Here is a 22084-nt window from a genome sequence, read left to right on the forward strand (position 1 = left end):
CTAATACTTAGGGACCACTTGCCAATGATGGGTTGAATAAATGAAACAGAGCAACCAGAATAAAAGTGTGAGAGAGGTAGGTTCAGGGCTGTGTGAGTGCATAGGAGGGACATTCCTGTCTTAGGTAGTTAAGATCAAAGACATGCCCAGAGAAGGTGACTCTAAGCAGAGTGCTGAAGGCAACGTGAGCTTGAGACAGGTGAAAAAGGTGGGGAGGATCTTGGCAGAGACAGTGATACATTTGCAGGGATAAATACTATTTCACATGATGGGGTGGAGATTATGGCATTAAGAATTGGGGAGATAAGACTAGGGCAAGATCTTTCAAGAGTTTTATACCCTGTGTTGATGAGTTTGGGTCAATATATTCTACGCAGTGAAGGAAAGAGCCCAGCATCTTCTGGTTTGTGAAGTTTACTGGGGCAGAACTAATGCCTCAACTTTCCTCCACCCTGTCATTTCTTAGTTAGAAGCTGAGAAATGAGGGTCAGTGGAGACAGACAATCAGACTGTATTTTCAGAAATACTCAGTGGAGCCTCAGATTTATCCTCTGGTATGGGGCTCAGGTTGGTTTCCTGATATGCTCCTTGTGCACCGTCTGGCAAGGTTCCAGGAATGTGAGCGACAAGGCAAAACAAGGCACCCTGAAATTACCTATAATGAAAATGACTGGTAATCTCCAGCGATTACTGTGTTTGTGAGTGACAGGGCTGCACTTTGTGCAAAATCTTTTGCTACAGCAAAAACAGGTCCTGTGGCATTTTCAAGTTGAGGTTTTTGGAGTTTTGTTTTTAATGAAAATAGCTTCAGATCTTTAGCATTATGCATTCTTTTGCCTTCATAATGAGTCTGATTACAGATATCTAATGTACTTTTTGAAGAGATACGTGTGTAAGTCTTTAAAAATATAAACCCAAGTTAAAATGAAAGCAATAGCATAATTCTTATACTATTAAGAACAGTATACATTTTATACTATAGTATTATGTCTATATATAATAATACATACACACTCTCTCTATATATACTTATGCATAGTACTTATATGCTATATTTATAATCCCAAGCAGTGGGACAGCGTTCAGATTCCAGAAGTCCCACCCATGGCATGTCTGAACTCTTGGAGCAACCACAAGTCACAGGAAAAAAGGGAGCTTGGGTCAGGAGGACGCCTAATGTGCATTCCAAGGGTGAAATATGGGGAATGAAAGGTGGACCTGGGTAGCCTAATCATTTGTCTCCACTGATACTCATTGTCTTCTGTGGAAGGCAGCTTCCTGTAATGGAGATAAGGGGTCTAGAAATAATCGGGCACATTCCCTGCTCCCCAACTCTAGAAACACAAGTTCTTCCAAACCAATGCAAGGAGTTTTGGGCTGTGTTTATTTTTCCTCGAGTTTGAGAACACTGAACTGCTTATTGAAAGCAGAAATCTTCACAATTGTTTGGAAACCTTACTCAAAGGAGTCCTACTAGGAAAACTAAAATATACAATGAATGATGGGGAACTTGTGGTTGACACAGAGAGGAGGAGCCCACTCAGCCACCCACATCCCCTCACTCTCTGGTCCACTTCCTGGTGACCCTATGCCATTTTTCTATCAAAGTTTGTAAACAAGAAATACATGCCTGCATGCATACACATAATTTTAAAATTATATATAACATATTTTATATAATTATTTTTTTACATTTGTGTATGTATAAATTGTTTAATTTTGACTAAAACATAAATGCCACATGAGTAAGGACTTATCATGGACACCATCCTGTCCAATACTTAGGGACCACTTGCCAAAGATGGATTCAATAAGTGAAACAGGACAATCACAAAAAGTTGAGATTTTTTCAGAGGATGGATGTTGCCTTTGACTACAGAGGTGGTGGAAGGAAGTGGAAGGAGATAAACAATGTATCAGAGGTACAAGCCATAAGACATGGTGATTGAATTGACTTTCAATTCTACTTTTCCACAGTCTTCAAAGTCTCAATTGTGTGTGCATACACACAATTTTAAAATTATATATAATATATTTTATGTAATATTTCTATTTTTATATTTGTTTATATTTATGTATAAATTACATTTATTTTTTCTGATAAAGAAATTCTACCCTAACCCCAAGCCAACTCACATCTCATCTGAGGTACTTCCCTGGGATCCTACCAGGCTGCTGAGAGAGCTAGGGAATATCAACCATAGGATGTCGAGATGTCATGCTATACGAGTGACTGGTTACCAACCTCTACTACTGCCTTCAAACTCTCCATCCCGATTGGTGCTTGTCCCTCTTCCTGGCAAATTCCTTTGCTCTTATAAATGAAAGTTTAGGTTCGCTCTCCAAACCCTATTACCTTCCTGTCCCTGTACCTGCATAAGGTTAAATACACCTTACCCTTTGTGTTCTCCAACAGACCATGACCTTCCTCTCTGGCAACCCCTGATCACTTCGAGACACGGATCAGGTGTCACCTCTCTCAGGAAGCCTCCTCTGACTCCCTCAGGCAGAATGAGGACCTTTCTTCTCCCTGGGCCTACAGCACTCTGTGCTTTCCGTGCAACCGGTCAGTCTACCACATTTGTGATATTGTTTTTTTGCCATGTTTGCTTTTCTATGCTATTATTTGATGACTGTTTTCTGTATATTAACCTTAAATCAACTCATAGTTTTAAGGAAACTAGGCTTTATATAACAAAGTACATGAAAGCACATGTTCAAAAATAAAATAAACGAGACAAAAAGCTCACAAAGCCAAAACCTAGCTAGATGGTATTGGGATTGAAGGTTTGAAAAAAAAAAAAAAAAAAAAAAGATTTGGTGAGGCAAATAAAATGACAGAAACCAGTTATATCCTGTAAAATCCTATAATTATATGAAATTAACCAAGATGAGTGTTCCATGATATTCCCAATTTTATAAGTACTCAAAATTCAATCTCTGAATTTGGAAGTTAAAAAAATCTTTGCTTTATAGAGCATGGAAAGTTTAAAAAAAAAAAAAAAAGGAAAGCTTTACAGCAATATGTTCTATTGTGGTGCCACAAAAGTGAACTCTGGTAAGAATGAAGTTAAATGGCAAACGGGGCAAACTATGAGCATACAGCACAGGAGAGCACGGTAAGTAGACATGTGCAATGGTTCCGGCTTGGCCAGAGAAGCCATAGTTAAAGAAAAGACCAAGAGAGCTTGGAATTTTTGTAGCAGAGACAACAAGTAGTAGACTAGTTCCTGGGGATGTTTTGGAGGCATCTGGTGTAAGATATTTTGGAAATTTCTGGTGATCCTAAAGAATCCACCATCTGCTGGTGTTTTGTAAATAATATTTTCATTTGTCTTTAAAATAAATGGTTTCAATTATTTAGAAAAGTAGATGCCAGGCCAGTGACTGTACCAACTTAACATGGTGCTCTTGATGATTGTGTTGTCACTTAAGCATTATTCAAGAGTCAGTCTCCATGGAAACTACCCGATTGTAATGAATGGCAAAGCATACGTGGGCAGTCATGCTAAACAGGAAATCATCCTGCCTGTCAGTTCCCTGGTGAGTTTTCCTCAGATACAGGAAGGGAAGACCTTAGAATCTGGCCCATTAACTGACTCAGTGGGCAAGAAATGACTAAACCAAGAAACTCAGACTATGGATAAAGGTTAAAATGCTGTAATGTAGCCCAACTTCCTTTTTTATCAATCTTCTCAAGAAATGCATTTTTCTCCTAGGTGGTCACAGGAAGTAGGATTTTTGAGGCTAGCAAGGAAGGAAAGATAGAGAAAGTAGTTTTCTATCTAAGCGGTGCAAAACTTAGTTCTGGGCAAGGTCATATGTAACCTCAGTTAATTTAAGCTGCTTATTATGAGAAAAGTAGCATCGTTTTTATAAGCTTATACTCTCATTTCAATGCAGTATTGATTTTTAACTTCATTTCCACTACTAGTCACATAAATCATTTATTTTTGATGTTATTGGTATATTATACATAAAGAATTTAACCTTTCCCAAAGAGAGGTCTGGCTCCTTGGAGACGATCTTTGCTGGTCTGGGTGCCTCCTCCTAGCCAGATAGTGACAATGCGATTTAGGGTGGTGGTTGGTCATGCAAAAAATACCGCATTGTGAGTTATGGCAGAAGCTTTGGTTCACATGGTGTCAGTCAGCCTAAAGACTGAGTTCAACCACATAGGCAATTAATCAATCATGCAAATATAATGGAGCACCAATAAACACTCAGAATACTGAGACTCAGTGAGCTTCCCTGATTAGCAATACTCTGTGCATACTGTCACACAAAGATACAGAAAAGTAACATGTCTATGACTCCATATGGAGAGGACTCCACATTTGATACTTCGCTTGGACCCTGTCCCATGCACTTCCCTTGGTAGATTTTAATCTATATCCTTTCCCTGTAATAAATTGTATTGTTAGTATAACAGCTTTCGTTGAATTTTGTGAGTCCTTCTAAGCAAATTACCAAAACTTAGGGTAGTTTTGAAAAATCTCCTCCCCAAACTTGCAACTGGGGATGGTCTTAGGGTGTGTTACTTTTAAAGTTTGTAGCTTGCCTAAATTCTTCACATACATACAAACTACAACCTTCTGCGTAGGGTCATACATATAATATATAGACAGCTGGAGATATCTTTGTAAAGATCTCAAAATAATTGGCCTTGTGTATTGGAGAAATTTCCCTGTACTCCATAGTACAGATAAATGAGTAAAAAGACAATCAACTGAATTTGGGCAATACGGCTTTACAAAGATACAACCAACCTACTTGCTTTTTCTATGTCTAGGGCTATAGAAGTCAATCTGAGTATGTAGGTAAGCTCTGAAGTTCAAGTCAGAGGGATTTATTATGGGTGGTAAAGTGGAATTGAACGTGAATTCATCGCCAGTGTTGTTGCTTTTACCTCTGATACATTGTTTATCTCCTTCCACTTCTGTCCTTCTCTACCACCACCTCCATAGTCAAAGCCAACATTGATACCTCAACTTATGAAATATTTCCAAGCTGAATTGTTCCATGTGGCAGCTAAAGTGATTTAGATACATAATTTAGATCATAGTGCTCTTTATCTTCTCACCTTCTGTGATTAAAACTCTTAAATGTCCTCCCAGTGCTCTTAGAATAAAGTCAAAACATTCCTGAATTGGTCTGCAAATATTGGTGCCACTTGATGCATATTAATTTCCCAGGCTTTTTCTTGAACCACACTTCCTGAGGCTCTCTTATCTCTGGTCACACTGGCCTTTCTTTGATCTTTCACATTTAGCATACTCCTACAGCATGGTCTTTGCACAAGTTCTCTTTGTCTAGCTTTCCCACCCACTTTGTGTTTATTAATGCCTACACATTGTTCACACAAACCTTTCTTTTAAGAAAGTTGCTTTTGATCTCTGTAGCTTTGTTTCATAATTCCTTCTACTTCTTATTCAGAGGTTTTTCACAGTTGCAGTTTTGTATTTGTTATCAATTGGTAACCTGTGTCCCCAGCTAGAATGAGTGGTTTGGATTTGGGTGGATCCATGGTTCTGCACTTTTCACAATGACCTCATGTCATTTTGATGCAGGTAGGCTTCAGACTAAACTTTGTTTAGATAATGATTGTGGGGTAGGATGCTGGCAGCTGACACTCTGAAATTTTAATTAGAATGAGTAATTGTAGAGTAAACATTGCCACCCAGAATCATCATTTGTATCTAAGAAGTTCTTTCAGATGTTGTTTGCCCTGGTTGATTTGTCCTGATCATTTCTTTCAACAAAGAGCCCTTGACATTCCAAGATTGACATTGGTAGGAGAGTTGGCCAAGGTGGTGCCATTTTGGGCTTCAGTAATGTGTAGAGTATATGAGATACTGATCCCTCTAGACCTTGGCACAGCAAGTCAAGGCCTGGGGTAACCTTGCGCATCATGTCTAGCCACCACAAGCCTTGTATGGGGTCTTGAAGGCTTCTCAAACAGAAAAGGAACTGGCTATTTGTCCCAGGGTTTCTATAGCTAAGCAGAACAATTAATGATGTCCAGCTCTTGCCATTCTGCCATAAAGTGTGGTCAAGGAGTTTCTCTATCCACCTGGACATGAGGTTCAGTACATATGTTCTACTGCCCACGGTGGACAAGAGCCCTATGGAGCTCTAGGATATGCCCAGAGAGCCAGGCAGCTGAGGACATTAGGGAAAGATAGCTGGATGGGTATTCTGACGGGTCTAGGTCCAGCTGCAGGTCCATATATTTGTGTTCACTTATATATTGAATAATTCTTTCTATTGTAACTGATGTACCCTTTCAGTAGCATCCTGGCTATCTGCATGACAACAGTGCAATGTATTCAGCAAATTAAAATATCATTATTTTAAAAACTTGAAAGAAAAAAAGCTTGGGTAGGATTCAAAATTAATTCATATTATCAAAAGACATTTTGATATAACATTTTTTCAGTAAAAGAGAAGCTATTGGATTGTCCAAATATAAATTCAACTGTTACACATTTCTGAATTGTAGAAAAAAATACTCTCAAACATTTTATCATTCGCTCAATGTTTTTCATTTGTGTTCTCTATAAAGAATTTGAAGAGAGTATCATCAAAAAGTCTTGACCAGGAAATTTTTTGTAACTCTTTTATGCATATAAATTGATGTGAAATAGCTGTTCATGAAAGCAATCCTGAGTTTTCTTTTAAAACGTTGAAAATATTAGGTTTTGAAGTTTGATACAAAATAAACATTCAACCTCTTCTTTAAAACTTTTGGATTTAGTAATCATACTTAAAAAACAAGTGATTTTTTTTCAGCAAGCTTTACATACATTTCCCCAAATCCTCTTCAGTTTACCCAGTGTGCTTTACCAATGTTATCATGTTTTATATGCACTAAGACATGAAAAATCACTGTTTAAATAGATGCGTAGAATGGACAATCTATTAAGTCTGTTTTGTGTGTTGGTCAATAAAACTCAGCAGAAATGATGGATGAGTTTAGAAATTGGCTGCAAGGAACAAGGGCTTCTTATTTTGGAGACCAGATAGTATGAAGGGACAGTTTCATTTTGACAACTGCTTATAGGTAATCATTTTTGAAAATGCATTTTGTATGTGGCCTCAAGATACAGAACTTGGTGCAAGCTTTGTGAAATCCATGTGACCTTAGTAACTCATACAACCTCTCTAAGCCTCCATTTCTGCAGGTGCCAAATGTATATTATAACAACTAGCTCAAGGGTAATTGTCAAGCATGGATGAATTATCTTTGTAAAATGCTTAGTATAGCACCTATACCTAGTAAGCAAATGGGAAGGACTGGGCCAGATGGGCCCAGTGGTAGTAGGTTCCCTATCACTAGAAGTATTCAAGCATATTATGGAAGATCACAGTTTTAGACTGACACAATTACAATAAAATCTTTAATAACCCTAAGATCCCCTGTGTAGCTGAAACTCCCAGATTGGAAGTGGCAGAGCCATGTCTAGAATAAACACCACAGCCATCCACCAGATTAAAAAAAAAAAAGTCTTAATGTGAAATCTTTCAATGAACCCTCATAAGAATTTTTTAGTAAGAATGTTGATGAGGACCCTTGTCTTTCTTAAGAAAGAACTTACAGTAGCATGCATTGGACTTACTTGTGGGGGGGGGTTGTTAGAACACACATTAATGGATCTCATCCCCAGAGTTTCTGATTCACTAGGTCTGGAGTGGGGCCCCAAAATTTGCATTATTAATAAGTTTCCAGACATTGCCAAGGCTTCTGGTCCTAAGATCAGAGTTGAGAACATTAGAGCAATGCTACATTGGAGCAATGCTTCTCAGTTCTAGCTGACATTAGATTCACTTGGGGAGATATTTAAACTTATAGCTGTATGGAAACTTACCCTAAACCCATTACATAGAATCCTGGGTGACAGAGCCCAGGCATGGGTGTATGTTAAGAGGTGTCCAAGTGATTCAAATGAGCAGTCAGTACTGAGAACTACAGAGAGAGAATATCCATATTTTAGCTAGTGATTGTCTTGCTACTAGATCCTAATGTTGGATTAATTTTTTCATTAGTTTTTGTTATGACTGTCTTTCTCTTCTGTATTTCAGTGTATTTTTTAAAATGTCACAGTGACATTTGAAAAAAGTGTTTTTGTACTCTGAGACTGTTCCAATAAGTTGCATCCCATCCTCTTCCTAATTATTCAAGAGCCGACTTACTGTTAGCAATTAGATGAAAATCTGTAGCCTGCAATTAAGATCAGTATATATGACAGTGAAAATGGACTTTGAATATTTTATTATTTATGCTTGTAATACTTTAAGTGTTTTAAATGATTGTACTAATAAGAATAACTTAAAGCATCTTTTAAGTGAAATTATAACTTGCAGTATATTTTGTTTCCTAAGACAGAAACACCTTTAGATAACAATAGCCAATTGAATTGCACCAAGTTTTCATATTTAAATTTTAGTTATATAATGGCTCTTTGAAGCCAGATTAAAATGCTTATGACTAGTGGACTCACATCTGCCATAGGGGTTAGGTTTTTAAATCAGCATGCATGGCAAAGGTTGTACATCGTCAAAATTTTCTTTCAGAATCCTTTAAATCTACATTATCCAGACTGTGCTCCAAAGACCAGCACCATGGGCATCACCCAGGAGACTGTGAAAAATGTGCAGTCTCCATAACTTATTGAATCTACACCCACAGTTTAACAAGATTCTTGGGTGATGGTATGGACATTAAAATTTGAGAAGTATTGCCTTAAATTATTCATTAATCACTAAGGCCTGAGACTTCAGTAGCTGAAGAGCCCACAATTATTTACTCAGTTTCTCTTTGCAGTTTTGTTGAGGCTTCATTCTTCCTTTTGAAGTGGAGGCCTGCCTCTAGGTTGAACACGGAAAGTAGGAAGAAGAATTATTTTCTTTACATCCTTCCCTGCTCCCTCCCTGTTCTTCTATATAGACTTCATGTGGTCCAATGCATGTTAGCTGAAAATGCATGCATTGAAACTCCATTGTCTTTTATATGATAGTGTAAAAAATGGATTGCCCATCTACCATAGGCTTGGTGACGAAGATGCAATGGCAAAGAGGAAAAAACAGTTCCCACTGTCATAGAGCTTAGTGTCTAAAATGTCTCATTGAAGATCATTAGTGATTAGCAGGCCTTCAATGAACGAAGAATACTGTGTTCTGTTCAACTTAGTGTTCAGTTTCCAAATGCCTCTAGTGAAGAATATCTTCTGTTAGGAATCCCTGTGAACTGACCATCCACAGGGAGTTTTCTGGGTAAAGCATCCTACCACCAGTTTAACTACTCTCCTTCAATTCTTACTGAGGCCTGAAGGAATGACTCGAAATAAAGGCAACCACTGGTATCTTCTGAATGAGCTTCCAAAACCAGGCCTCCAGTGGCCAAGGAGAATTAATAGCATTGGGAAAGAAAAGCATCTTTGGAGAAGACTGGGCAGCATGCCAACAAGGTCCCCTCTATTGTTATGCCAAAGCTTCTCACTCATGCCCAATCCCAAGCATGTCTCAGGATGCTGGCGGTGCCAATTCCACATCTTATATCGGCAGTCTCCAAATATTCTGAACAATTTCATGCATCTGTTCCCTGGGGGAAAGGGGAAAAAGGGCTTCATTTTTCACTGCCCTCATGAGATTTTATTGTTTCCACTTTCTGGATGCTTGCTTTCTGTTAACTATCTTGAAAAAGAAAGCTTTTCACTTATGAAGGGAAGGAAAGAATGACTTGTGAGATGAGAACTGATCACCTCTTAAAACTATTTACATTCCTGCCAGCTGCTGGCTGTCCTTAAAATGCTGCAAGATACTTGTAAGTGTCCTTTATTTTCCTAACAATGTGTGGCAGATCTTTGGGGTTTCATGTCTTTAAATGCCTTTCATCAGTGCAGAAACTGCATTTCCTGGTGGCTGTTATCCCCATACAATGGCTGTTGTATAATGATTTATCGTGTTTAATCAGAAATTACAACTTGCTTCTGAATAAAAGGAACAAAGCACATATTACAGGATATTTATGACTAAATCTATTTACTATTTATGAAGAATCTAAAAGCTTAGCAATCTCCTTCAAAGACAAACTGTCAAGTTTGAAAAAACCTCCAGCTGTTTGAGATTTCAAATCCTTAGCAGAATGACTGATCTAGACTGAGGCATTCTATTTGAGTATCTTTTTTTAACAAAGCTGTTGAAGACCATTTTCTGTTATGTATTGTCTTTACTACAACGCAAGCTGAGAGCTTGGTGGTGTTCCCAGGAGAACTGCTGATGTTGAGATGCTTGAATCCTACAATTCCAGTTTCCACAGTCCTTCTGGCTGTCACTGAGACCAGAGAGATGTGTTGTTGGGAGAGGAAGGCAGGTTTCTGCCTTTAGTTCAGGGACATCCACTGAGTCGCAGGGATGTGCCCTTGTTGCAAGCAGGTTGTTGTCTTATCTGAACACAGAAGAAATTTCTAAGAGGTTCCAAAGGAGACCTGATCTCCTAAAAGTGCTAGATGATTCTGCTAAATGCTAGTTGAGAAGGGATGCCAATTTCTGAGTATCAGCTATGTAACAGATCACATCCCAGGACTTTAGCTTGTGCCATCTCACCCAGTTTTGAAATAACTTGCTTACAGAGGGTCCTGTATCCCTGTGTTGACAGATGAGGCAGTTTAGATGGGAAGATGTTTGTTTCAGACTTATGCCAGGTCCAACTCCAAAGCCTATAACTCTGACCCTAGACTGGCTCTCCAGTCAAAGATGCCTCACTTGCTTCCTCTGGGATCAGAAAACTTTTCTCAGGCAATCGAGTTACTTTTTTTAAGAAAAAAAATCTATCTTCAAAACTATAAAGTTAGCTAGAAGCTTGGAACTGCACTAGATTCAAAATGCTCATAGCAGTCTTATAAAGAGGGCTAAGAAAATAATTCTTTGTAATCCTTCCCAATGAGTTGATAAAGAAAAAAACATTAGGAGCCAAAGTAAGTAGTAGAAAAGAAAAAAAAAAACATACTAATTTTTGAAAATGGACGAATGTCATGATTAGTTCAGTGTTGTCTACTCACCAACAGAGGTACAGTTCAAATTAGATCCATTTGAACCATACATTTTCAAATTTAAAAAATTGTTTGATAAAAGTAACTTGTTTGTTATAGAATTTAGAAAGTACATAGGCTTTTCCTTTCCTAAGAGCTACTCTAAATACATATCCCCTTGGTTTGAAATGTGTATGTAGAAAGTTGAAGGAAGAATACTTCTATTTTTTCCCATTGTCACCAACTGTCTAGTAAATATTCCTGTAGAGATGTCCTCTCTAAAGTTTATGTAATTATGTTCACATTTACACGGTGACCTGGGGTCTGATGATAGAGCTTTTTCAGAAAACTAGGTGGTCAGTTTTTCCATAGATGTAGAATCTTCCTTACCTGAAATCAAACTTGGAGTTTTGAGCTTTCAGGTCAGGATTGACTGTAACCCAGGGACTACTAAGGTGAAGTGGTTGCCTGAACTTTTGCACTGTTCTGAGAGATTACCTTTTGCCATCTGTAGCTTTGGAATTTTTGAGCATAGATTTCTATAAAGTCTGCAGATAATCCTGCTCCTAAGCTAAGATCTCAAAAGTGTGTAGTCTCTGACAATACTTCCTGCCCTAGTGCTTCTGCATATTATCTTTTCTGCTACTCCTCGGTTGTAACCCGTTGACATTTTACTCTATATAGAGTACATTCCCATAGCCTTCAGAAGAGAATTTGGGAATATTCACGGCTGAGTTCTAATTGTTTTCTTCTGCTCTTCTCCAGGCTTACCCATCATATAGGAGCCCAGTGGTACTTAACTGGGAGTAATTGTGCCCTCAGAAAACAGTAGGCAATTTCTGGAGATGTCTTTGATGCTCAACATTGGGATGGAAGTCAAAGATGTTGCTAAACATCCTACGATGCAGTGGACAGCCCACTGCAACAAGAATTGTCCAGGCCCACATGTCAGTAGTGCCATGGTTGAAAAGGCCTGTGGTTTAGCTATACTGGAAAACAGACCTTCCACAAACACACCATGTATTTACCTACCACTGGGAAGTAGTCCATTGTTTAGAGCATGATTTCTGGGCCCAGATGGCCTGGGCTTATCTCCAAGATCCTCTAGTTATCAGCTGTGTGACTTGGAGAAAATTATTTAAAATCTCTGTACCTCAGTTTCCTTATCTGTAAAAGTAGCCTAATGATGTCTATCACATACAGTTGTGTAATTAAATGAGTTAATACATATTAAGTACACAGAATAGTGGCTGGTGCATGGGAAGAACCCAATATGTGCCACACAGCATGGCTGCCACTACTGCTACCACTTAAAGCATTTGGACTTTATTTAGGATGATCCCTCTGCCCAGAACACCCTCTCCCATATTGCCTAATCCTTTAAGCCATAGTTAGACTTTCCCCTTGCAAATGGCCCCCTTCAGTCCTCTTTACATACCTCTAGTATAAGTCAATGTATAGTACCTGGCAAGGAGTAATTTGTTCTCCCTTCTGCTTTTAATTGCAAACTCTTGGAGGACTCTCTAACAAGAGTAACCACTCCGTAAATTAATAGCAAACTTTTCTTTCTTTTCAGACTTAATATAACCTGTTTAGTAAGCCTCACAGGGCTATTTGTTCGAACACAACAAGCCTGGTTTTAATTGGACATTTGCAATTTCTTTATAACTCCTACAGTAATGGTGGAACCTCCTTAACAGTTGGCACTGAAAGCCAAAAGCTGAGTGACAGTGCAGAGTGTCATGCTGTTTCCTCCCTCAGACACAAGACAGACACTCATCTTCAGCTATGCCAGCCTTCTGGCTTTGGGGAGACATACACCATGAAGTGCTATGTGGAGTTAATAATTCACTCCTCTTTTAAAGCTGTCTATCTTGATTCTTCATTCTGGCCTGAGCTAGATAAGGCAACAAGTGGTTCCTCGCTGCTGCTGATCATCTATGAGTAGAAGAAACCAAAATAAATTTGTATCCTGCATTGTAAATCTGAATCTTCTATCATGAGATAACACTTGTTCTCTCCTTGGCTTAAAATTAATTTTTTCAGTTCAAAAATATTACAGCTCTTTAATGAAGAAATGCTGATGCACAAAGGGATCAGAATGGGTTCTAAAACTTCTGTCACTAATACCTTGGATCATTTTCTTCACCTCTCTGAGCCTTACTTTACGCTTCTATGAATGAGGATAATGACACCTACCTCAGTGAGATACCCTGAAGATAAAATAAGATGCTGAATTTGCAAGCACATAATAAAACAAAACTACAAAATGTTACACAAGGGCAAGTTGAATACAATAGTTAATTGATGATGATGTCATTTTTAAAAATTAGGTATAGTTTTCTTTTTTGCCTATTTTGTCCTTCTGGACACAAATTCATTGATGCTGTTTTATTGAGGAGATTGAGAAGTCAATATTTATTTAAATGTATAGCTTGTATGCAAGTTCATGGAAAGAACGACATGGTTCTTTCTTTCTCAATCCCTTATCTGGCCATTTAACAGCTTGAGTTCTGTCTGGAGTGAGCACCTGAGATACTGAAGGAGGTTTATCTTTAGCTGTACTCAACCCGATTGATAGAACTGGCCTGGAACTGGGATTAAATATCTTTTACTGGCTCTTCTTACTAGCTTTCCATGCTAGTTTTAAATAAAAGCTCTCCCAACATATAAACTGATAGCAGAAACTCCTCTAGCTAATGTAAAATATTATTAACTATTCATGATTCACATAAAACTTCTGATAGCTGAAAAATAGCCATCTTCAGTCCCTTGCCTGTATTGTTTTTTCCTTCTGAAACATTTACAAAGCAACTGCCAGACAATGTTGCCAAAGGCTAACCATGCACAGAAAAAAATAAGGCACGTCAATTTTGACTTTTTAGAAAAAGAGAATTTTCCAGCTGACACCAGAATCTCAAAGTTGGCCAATCCAAGTGAAAAGTGCTTGGAAATATTCTGTTTAAGGTTGGGTGAAGCCTCTGTTCATATCCTGGAATATTTAATTTGGCTTTTCTGTTACTGAGGAAACATGGCATGATGAGTGAATATGCACATTACTTCCATTCGGGTGGCGACTAAGAAAACCATTCTCCCTTACATACAAAGCCTTACTGTAGTCATTCTCTACGTACTGACCACAAACAAACTTGCCATCTTGCCTCCTTTTCAAGAACTAGGTTCAACTATAGAATGAATGAATAGAAAGCATTATAAATAGCTTGTGAAAGGAATTGGGGAAACCTTCTCAACTAAGAGAACATCATTTCTGATAAACTATTTTTGTTAACTCACAGTATATACTGTACACTCTACAACGTAAATGGCTTTTTACTAGATGCTACAAAAGAAATGGGTCCAAACACTCTTGAGAGATGTATAGATAATTCTTATAAGCAATGGAGAGTATTAAGAACAACAGGAACTCTTTTATAAAGGACATTCTTATCCCTCTTTTTACCTTCTCTAAGTTGTGGCTCAGTGCTATTTAATTTTTGTGTTAATAGAAATGTTCTCTAACTTTGTAGTCCAATATGGGAGCTGCTAGCTATATGTGCATGTTAAGAACCTGAAATGTGACTTGTGCAAGATTATTTAATTCTAATTAATTTAAGTAGCCACAAGTATCCAGTGGCTACTGTATGGATTGACAACTATACTTCAGTTGGTGATAGTCATTAAGGAGTAACAACAAATTATTTAGCATTCTATTACATGCCAATCACTGTTTTAAGCATCATGTCATATATATTAACTAATTTAATCCTAATGACTGCCCCATGTGGTAGTTACTAAGATTATACCAATTTTACAGATGAGAAAACTGATGCGCAGAGTAGGCAACATGGCCACATCACAATCTGGAGAATGACAAAGTTGGATTTAGAATCCAGGTATATGGGCTCCAGCATCTTCAGTCTTAACCTGGGCACTAGACTGCTTCTCCATAAAATCATAGTTGATTTATTAACAGCAATAGTTATTGAAGACTATCCTGATCATTTTCACTATCTGTGCAGAAAAGCATAGAAAGCATAAATGAAGATTTAAAAATCATATTCTCTTTCAGAACTTCAGGGCTAAAAAAAAATATGTAGACTTCCTTGGCTAAGTGCCTTGAAATGATTGCATAAGACGGATCAACACACTTTGCCTACAAAAGGCCAGGCCTTGTGGCCGACTGAGTGCAGAAAAAAGGAATGTTGACCCAGCTCCTTATTGAGTGTTGTCATGGTGATTCAGCTTTAAACAAAGGTGATGCTATGTTTTTGTGCTCCAGTAACAGAGCTCAGCAATTAACTTTAGTTTTATTTAGTCTGCAACACCAGATTGGAGAGTCTCTTGAGAGAGGACCTTGACATAGCTTCTCACAGTACTAGCCTACAGAGGGGTGACTTCTTGGGTACATGGTAGATCCCACTTGTGCAATAAACCCAAATAACTTTTCAAAAATCAATCATTTTAATACCATGAAAAACACTTTGCTCTGTAAGTGATCACCATCACATCAATGCCATATTGCATGTGTTTCTTATTAAGGACAATTTAAAAAATAAAACTGTTTCCCAAACCTGGATGTGCATCAGAATCACTGAGAAGCTTGTTAAATACAGGTGACCTTTTGATGCCCACAAGGTTAGGGGAACAAATGATTTAAATTAGACTGAAGTATAAACTGAAATGTACTTCAGAAGGTTTGCTTTTGGCAAATTTTCTGCCATACAAAGGATTTTTAAAAATTGGTCATTGGCGTTTCCTTAAATATCTGAGTACTAACAGGTACTAATTTTTAAACCATGATGGTGAAAATGTTGAATGTATTTATGCCTAGAGTTAGGAAATATGTGTTGTGTTATGAAATTAAATGAAAACTAAGTGTGTTTAAATGTGATTTCCCAGATAGCTCATTTGACAATACAGCAAAATTTTGACTTTAAGGCACCATTGCTCCAAAAATGATCAATACTAAATAGGTTAAAGACAAGACTGGAGATGTATTGATATTTCAAGATGTATTAGAAAATCCTGCAGGTTATTCCAAACAAAAATTAGATGCAGATGGATTGCTTGACATTCTTAAACTTTATTATGTGTGTGGTACATGAAGACAATGGGTACAAGAGACCAAATAGAAGAATATCAGATGGGAATCTCCAAAATCCTTTCCTAGAGGAAATAGAAACAGAAAATCCAGTTAATTTGAGATGACACCATCAAAACACTGATGGTTAACATTTGAATTGCCATTATGCTAAATTCTGATCTAAGTCCTTTACCTTTATTTATTTCTCACTACTACCATATGAGTTGATATTTTGCAGATAAGGAAATTTAGACACAAAGAGATGATCTTTTCTAAAGAATCAGCATTTTCTTGCTTGGCACTAATGATAAAGTTTCACCTACTGATACCTTATTTGATTTTCTTTTCCTGTAAATGGGAATGGGTCAGAACCCCCTATGAATGCTACTCTTCCTGCTGACTTGGCCCAGAATAAACTGAGAATCCAGTACCCAGAAAGAGACTGGCTTTTCAGTATTGCATCACAGTAGATCACAATAGATCACAGTAGGGATCTCTTCTTCATTTGATGTCACTGATGTCTTCCTTAAATAAAACTCCTAGACAAGATTCTAGTGGGCCATGGTCTCAAGACATCTCTGGTGCAATTTCCTTAATTATGCTGGAATATTAAGAGGATGTTGCTGGCATGTGATGAGAACTGCCCATGACTAAACTCATGCAAACAGGACAAGGTCTCTTTCATTCAATAAGTTCATTGGTGGGCTGGGTAGCAAAGCTTCCTTAGGACACTTAGAAGGACAGATACTTGCCTCAGACAATCACTTGACTAGATGCCAGTGCAGATGGTCAATTGCAGTTGCATTTCTCACCTGAATAAAAACAACAGCTCAAGTCTCAGTCTGGACTTTGGCAAACCACGGGAAATTAAATGCAAATGAAATTTGCAAGCATGACAAAAATGAGGGCAAGAGGAATTAAGTTCCAAGAACAAAAATGTAGCATTTTTCATGCTAACCCTAGGAGGCCAACTTAATCAAATTTTCAGCTCAGACTGATAATGACCCTGGTGGCCAGTTTCTTTATAGAGCTTTGCGATGGCAAAAGCAGAGAGAAAAGTAGGTGATGAAGGGGTGGGGGAATTAGCTTTTCACATTTTTGTTCCAGGGATTTGCCATTTTTTAATGCTAGCAAATCTTCTGAGTTTAATTACCTTTGCTCATGTTTCCATGCCAAACTTGATTACCTTAAGCAGAGGTGAGTCTGCTTATAACCATCTGTATATGAAGACCCATGGCTTGAACTCTGAATGGCTAAACTTCACTCAGGATGACCAGTAGATGTCAAATATGATCATCAATGGATTTCAATGAATTCTGAGAATTAAACATTTCCAGTTCCAGCAGATCACGTTCTTTGTAACAGGAACTACAGTGTTTAATTTTTTAGACCATCAAAAAAAAAAAAAAATCCAAGAGGAAGTGAAATTATATCCAGTGGTCTTTGCAATACCATAAAGAAAAAAAAAAAAAGTAAGATGCATCTCACTCCACAATGGCCCTGAAGTCAGATTATGTTTCCCTCCTTGAAACCCTGGAGGACCTATCTAATTTTTAGCAAACTGAGGGCCTCTAGAATCAACTTATGAGAACAAGAAATGATGGCGAGATAGATGATGTAGACTGAGACATTTCACCCTATTCCATTCCATTTCAGAAAAATTCATTAGAAAGACCTCTGGCCGCAAGATCTGAGTACAGGTGTGTACTCTGCCACTCATTGATGTGTGTTACTAGGAAGTTAATTCACTGCTCTACGTCAGTTTTCACAACTTTCAATAAGACCTGCCTCAAAAGATAGTTGGGTACATTCTAAACTTTGCAGCAATAGTGAAAATATGATGAAAATTTCAGCATAATATTATTAAATTGCTGCAAATGATCATGATAGGCCCTTTGAAGACTGAGATGAAGGAGTCTGGCCCTCCAGGGTGGTCCCATATTTAATATAAGTGCAATAAAAGCCAAACTTCAAAGTATCAAGGAAGATCTCTGAGAAGTTTTGTTAATTGATTTTTTGGTAGGATCCTAGCTTCTAAAGGAAACCAAATGTGTTTTCACGAGCTAAAATTAAGGGAATCTGTTCCACTCAGTCATTATTCTATCACTCAAGACATACCCCAGAACTATTATTTGTACTTAAAATGCTCTTCAGCTTGCCAGCCGGCCAGGAGCTACCTGTCAAAGTAAATCACAGGTAGTGGTTCATATATCAGGTGGTATGAGCCTATCTGGCCCACAGCAGCTTTGCTGAGTGACTGATAGCCTTCTCTCTCAATTTCACCAAGCCAAAAGACTACTAATGATGCATCAAAAGGCCACAATAAACTGTCTTGAAAATAGAAATTGTTGTACCTAGAGAAAAGCTTGCCTGACTTTATTGGCAATCCTAGATATCATGACTTCCAACTCTAAGAGTTTATGATAGACAAAAATGTAACCAAAACAAAAAAGAAAAAAGAAAGTCAATTAAAATAAAACACAGGGCCGGGCAAGGTGGCTCATACCTGTAATCCCAGCACTTTGGGAGGCCGAGGTGGGTGGATCACAAGGTCAGGAGTTCGAGACCAGCCTGACCAACATGATGAAACTCCCCCCTCTACTAAAAATACAAAAATTAGCCAGGCGTGGTGGTACATGCCTGTAATCCCAGCTACTTGGGAGACTGAGGCAGGTGAATCACTTGAACCTGGGAGGCGGACATTGCAGTGAGCCGAGATTGCGCCACTGCACTCCAGGCTGGGTGACAGGGTGAGACTCCATCTCAAATAAATAAAATAAAATAAAGTAACACAGATGAGCAGAGACCAACAATGTTATCTTATGTACCCTGACATATGCACAGTCAGCCCTTACAAAAGAGAGCTTTCATATACAGAATCTCATGCGACCTCCATGGTACCTCAAGATTAGCTTATTTCCATCTTATTAAAGAGGAAACTGAGGATTGGAACTTATCCACAATCAGAGATCCATTAAGTGATGAAGCTTTTGCTACCCCAAGTATCAGAGTCAGGGTGGGACTACCAGTCCAGTTTTTCTTATTCTTGGCCAGAGAAAAGGATAGCACATGCAAGGTTATAACCAATACTTGGACCAACACTTACAGAAAATGGGGTTGCTGATCCATGTCACGTTTTTCTAAGTGTTGGGTCAGTTCAGGAAGAACAAGCTTTGGAAATGTTATCTCAATCCTCTTTATGCAAGCTGAGGTCCTCAGAGGTTACTATGAAAGAGGGCAGAGATATAAAGGGAATTGAAAACTAATCTTCAACTTGAAAAACAATGAGAATAGTCATGTAGATCATAGAGAGAAATAATGATTACCTTTGATTCCTAGAGAAAGTTAATTTAAAGTGTAATCCAAGTTCCACTGTACAGCCAAAAAAAAAAAAAAAAAATCTGCAAAGTTGAGATACATCTTTAGTAGATGGAAACAAGTCACAAGGGTCACCTCTCTTGAATATTGGGAAGATGCTCATTCACAATAATTGGGGGAAAGAAAGATTTTGGAGATTAACTGACCTTGGTTTAGGATACACAGTGTTTTTTAAATGCAAATGATATTTGGTATCATGATAAAAGGCAAAATCTGTCCTGAATGACAGTCTCTAAGGAAATGCACTCAACAGTCAGAAAACCACCAATTTGATTGCTTATGTTTTTGTGTTTACCAAATTAGAATCTGTAACTATTTAAAGCAAATCCTTAGGATCCATGTCCAATGGAGTCTTTCAAGTTCATGTGCACTTTGAAAGTATAGATATCTGTGGTCCATGAAATAATATAGGCATAAAACTTTGTTGGTTTATAAATGGGTTTAGCACAACAAAAGAAATTAATTACACAAGCCCAGATGTAGCACTGACACCCATTTTAGGAGCGGTACCTTAGAACTACACCATATTTTTGAAACCTGTGACATCAGGTTTGTACATTGTCTTTTTAGGGTGGTCTTTGTGACCTTAGAGGCTTTATCTGGAAGAATATAATTCCACCTACTGAGGCTGTAGACTTATTATTGCTTTTATAATATTTATTATTGCTAATAAATATTCACTTATAAATGTTTACTGTGCATCTACCGAGTTCTAGGTAGTAGGAGCCTTTGGTATGGGAGGTATTGTGCTCCACTCATTCCAAGCACATTTTCTCACAGCCTAGTACTTACTAGCCCTTGTACTTAAAGGCACAAAGACAAAGGATATTCAGTATTACTATCCTCAGGCTGCTTCCTGCATTTCATTCCCTAAAACTATCTGCCTTAAAACCCAATAGCCTCACAGAACTGCTTTCTAGTACCAGAACGTGTCATATTCTCTTGTACTCCAGGTTCTTTGTGTATACTTTCCCCTACCTTGAGTGCCTTTCCTTTTATGGCTGCCTGGAGCCCTTTATCTTTTAAGAGCAGCTCAAGCAAAACATCCTGGGTGATGGCCTCCACCTGTAGCTTGATGGCACTTGGTATATACCTTGAGGAAGAGCCCTTGTCACCTTTGAGTCTATTACTTACCTTTGAGTCTTCCATCAGATCTGAGCTCCCTGAAGGCAGTTCATGGATGGCCCGGAGGAGAGGTGCTTGGCAAATATTTCTTTGATTGACCCAATTTAAGGATACTCAGTAAAAAATCTTGACCAGATAGGGCAGTGCAATGCATATATGTAAAACTTGACATAGTTTTTGTGACTTTGAGGTATGATGTGTACATTTCTTTATGCAAGAAATGAGAGAAGTAGCAGCCATGTAAACATTCATCCAGTTCTTTAAGTTGAAGTCAAGTTGCAGAACCAAGACGGCAGATATTAATTGGATTTTGAAGATATGCTGAGATATCAAACCTTGGCGAGAAAAATGATGGTGTCTCACAGACCTCATAGGCAGAGAGAAATATGCCAAAATGATTTATAGCTGCATTTATTCCCAAGGTGATTCAGTGTCAAAGGTCAGATAACATATATTCTTTGCTATATTTATAGTGTTTCAAAGTGAGTTTTAAGAGGAGGTGGTCTCCAGTTACAGCAGAGATATCACATTGAATGTTAAAGAGGGAGAGTCCCAACATGATACGACAACTTGCACTGCACAGTTGCAAAAAGCTTAAAATTGCCAAATAATCCCATTCATTACAAGAAATCAAATATGATTTTTATAATATCCAATAATGGATGTCAATAATATAATTCATGTGTTTGGCATTCTCGCAAGGCTTAATTATACTCTCAAAGTTTTTTTAATCAAAATATCATCCTAGGGTGTGAAAATTTACCTCCTAACAAAACTTATTTCCTGACCCAGCCATGGTGATGATGCCAGATTAATTGTGCTTTTCATTTTGTGCCTAATTGCATTTCAACATAAATGTCATTAGGTTGATAACACTTTGCAGAGTTTTAAAATTTATAAATATTCATGTAAAGAATGCAGAAAGTATTGATTCTGCAGATGCCTGGCTGAGAGTGGTCGTCACATGAGAGTGCTTTTTAACAGAGGCATGTTATGGAATGCATTTTCAAACCAGGCTTAGGTTATGTTCCATCTGAATTTGAACCTACTTCATTCAAATCCTTATAAGCAAATATTTGATTTGCTGTAAACATTTTACTAGGCTTTGTTGGGACATGATGCCTGACACTAAGTTTTAATAGCACAGTAGTGTGAAAGTTTACTCTTGAATCTGTGATTTTCTTTTTACTGTCTTGTCTCCTTGAAAGCAATCACTTAGAAATGGATTTGAACACATAACATTAAGAGACTTCTTTCATTGACCTTCCAAGTTTACTAGTCTCATTATTGACCCGAAAAAGTAAATCACCTGTTCTTTGAATTAATGTAACTTAAACCAACTTATATCCCCAATTATTTTGAAGCAGTTCTGCAAAATGTTTATCTTTAATATTTAAAGTCACATTTAAGTTGGTCAGAAAAGGAGACCAAATATAATTATTATTTGCATTTGGAATACCATTGTGAA

General features: G+C 37.8%; 1 protein-coding gene across 3 annotated transcripts in view; it reads right to left on the reverse strand.

The window, feature by feature from the left end:
* The window catches only part of GRM7 (glutamate receptor, metabotropic 7), a 919719-nt gene that overhangs the window by 30398 nt on the left and 867237 nt on the right, over positions 1–22084 (reverse strand). Inside the window, exon 10 of one of the 3 annotated variants that reach the window (XM_012000644.1) lies at positions 18885–19533. The exons of the other annotated variants lie outside the window; for them this stretch is intronic. Within the exon in view, the coding sequence (XP_011856034.1) occupies positions 19436–19533 (98 nt within the window). The 3' untranslated portion in view covers positions 18885–19435. Of the gene's footprint in view, positions 1–18884; positions 19534–22084 lie in introns of those variants that run through there. 3 annotated transcript variants of the gene reach the window in all.

The sequence above is a fragment of the Mandrillus leucophaeus genome, unplaced genomic scaffold (assembly GCF_000951045.1).
Source record: "Mandrillus leucophaeus isolate KB7577 unplaced genomic scaffold, Mleu.le_1.0 Scaffold637, whole genome shotgun sequence".
NCBI lineage: Eukaryota > Metazoa > Chordata > Mammalia > Primates > Cercopithecidae > Mandrillus > Mandrillus leucophaeus.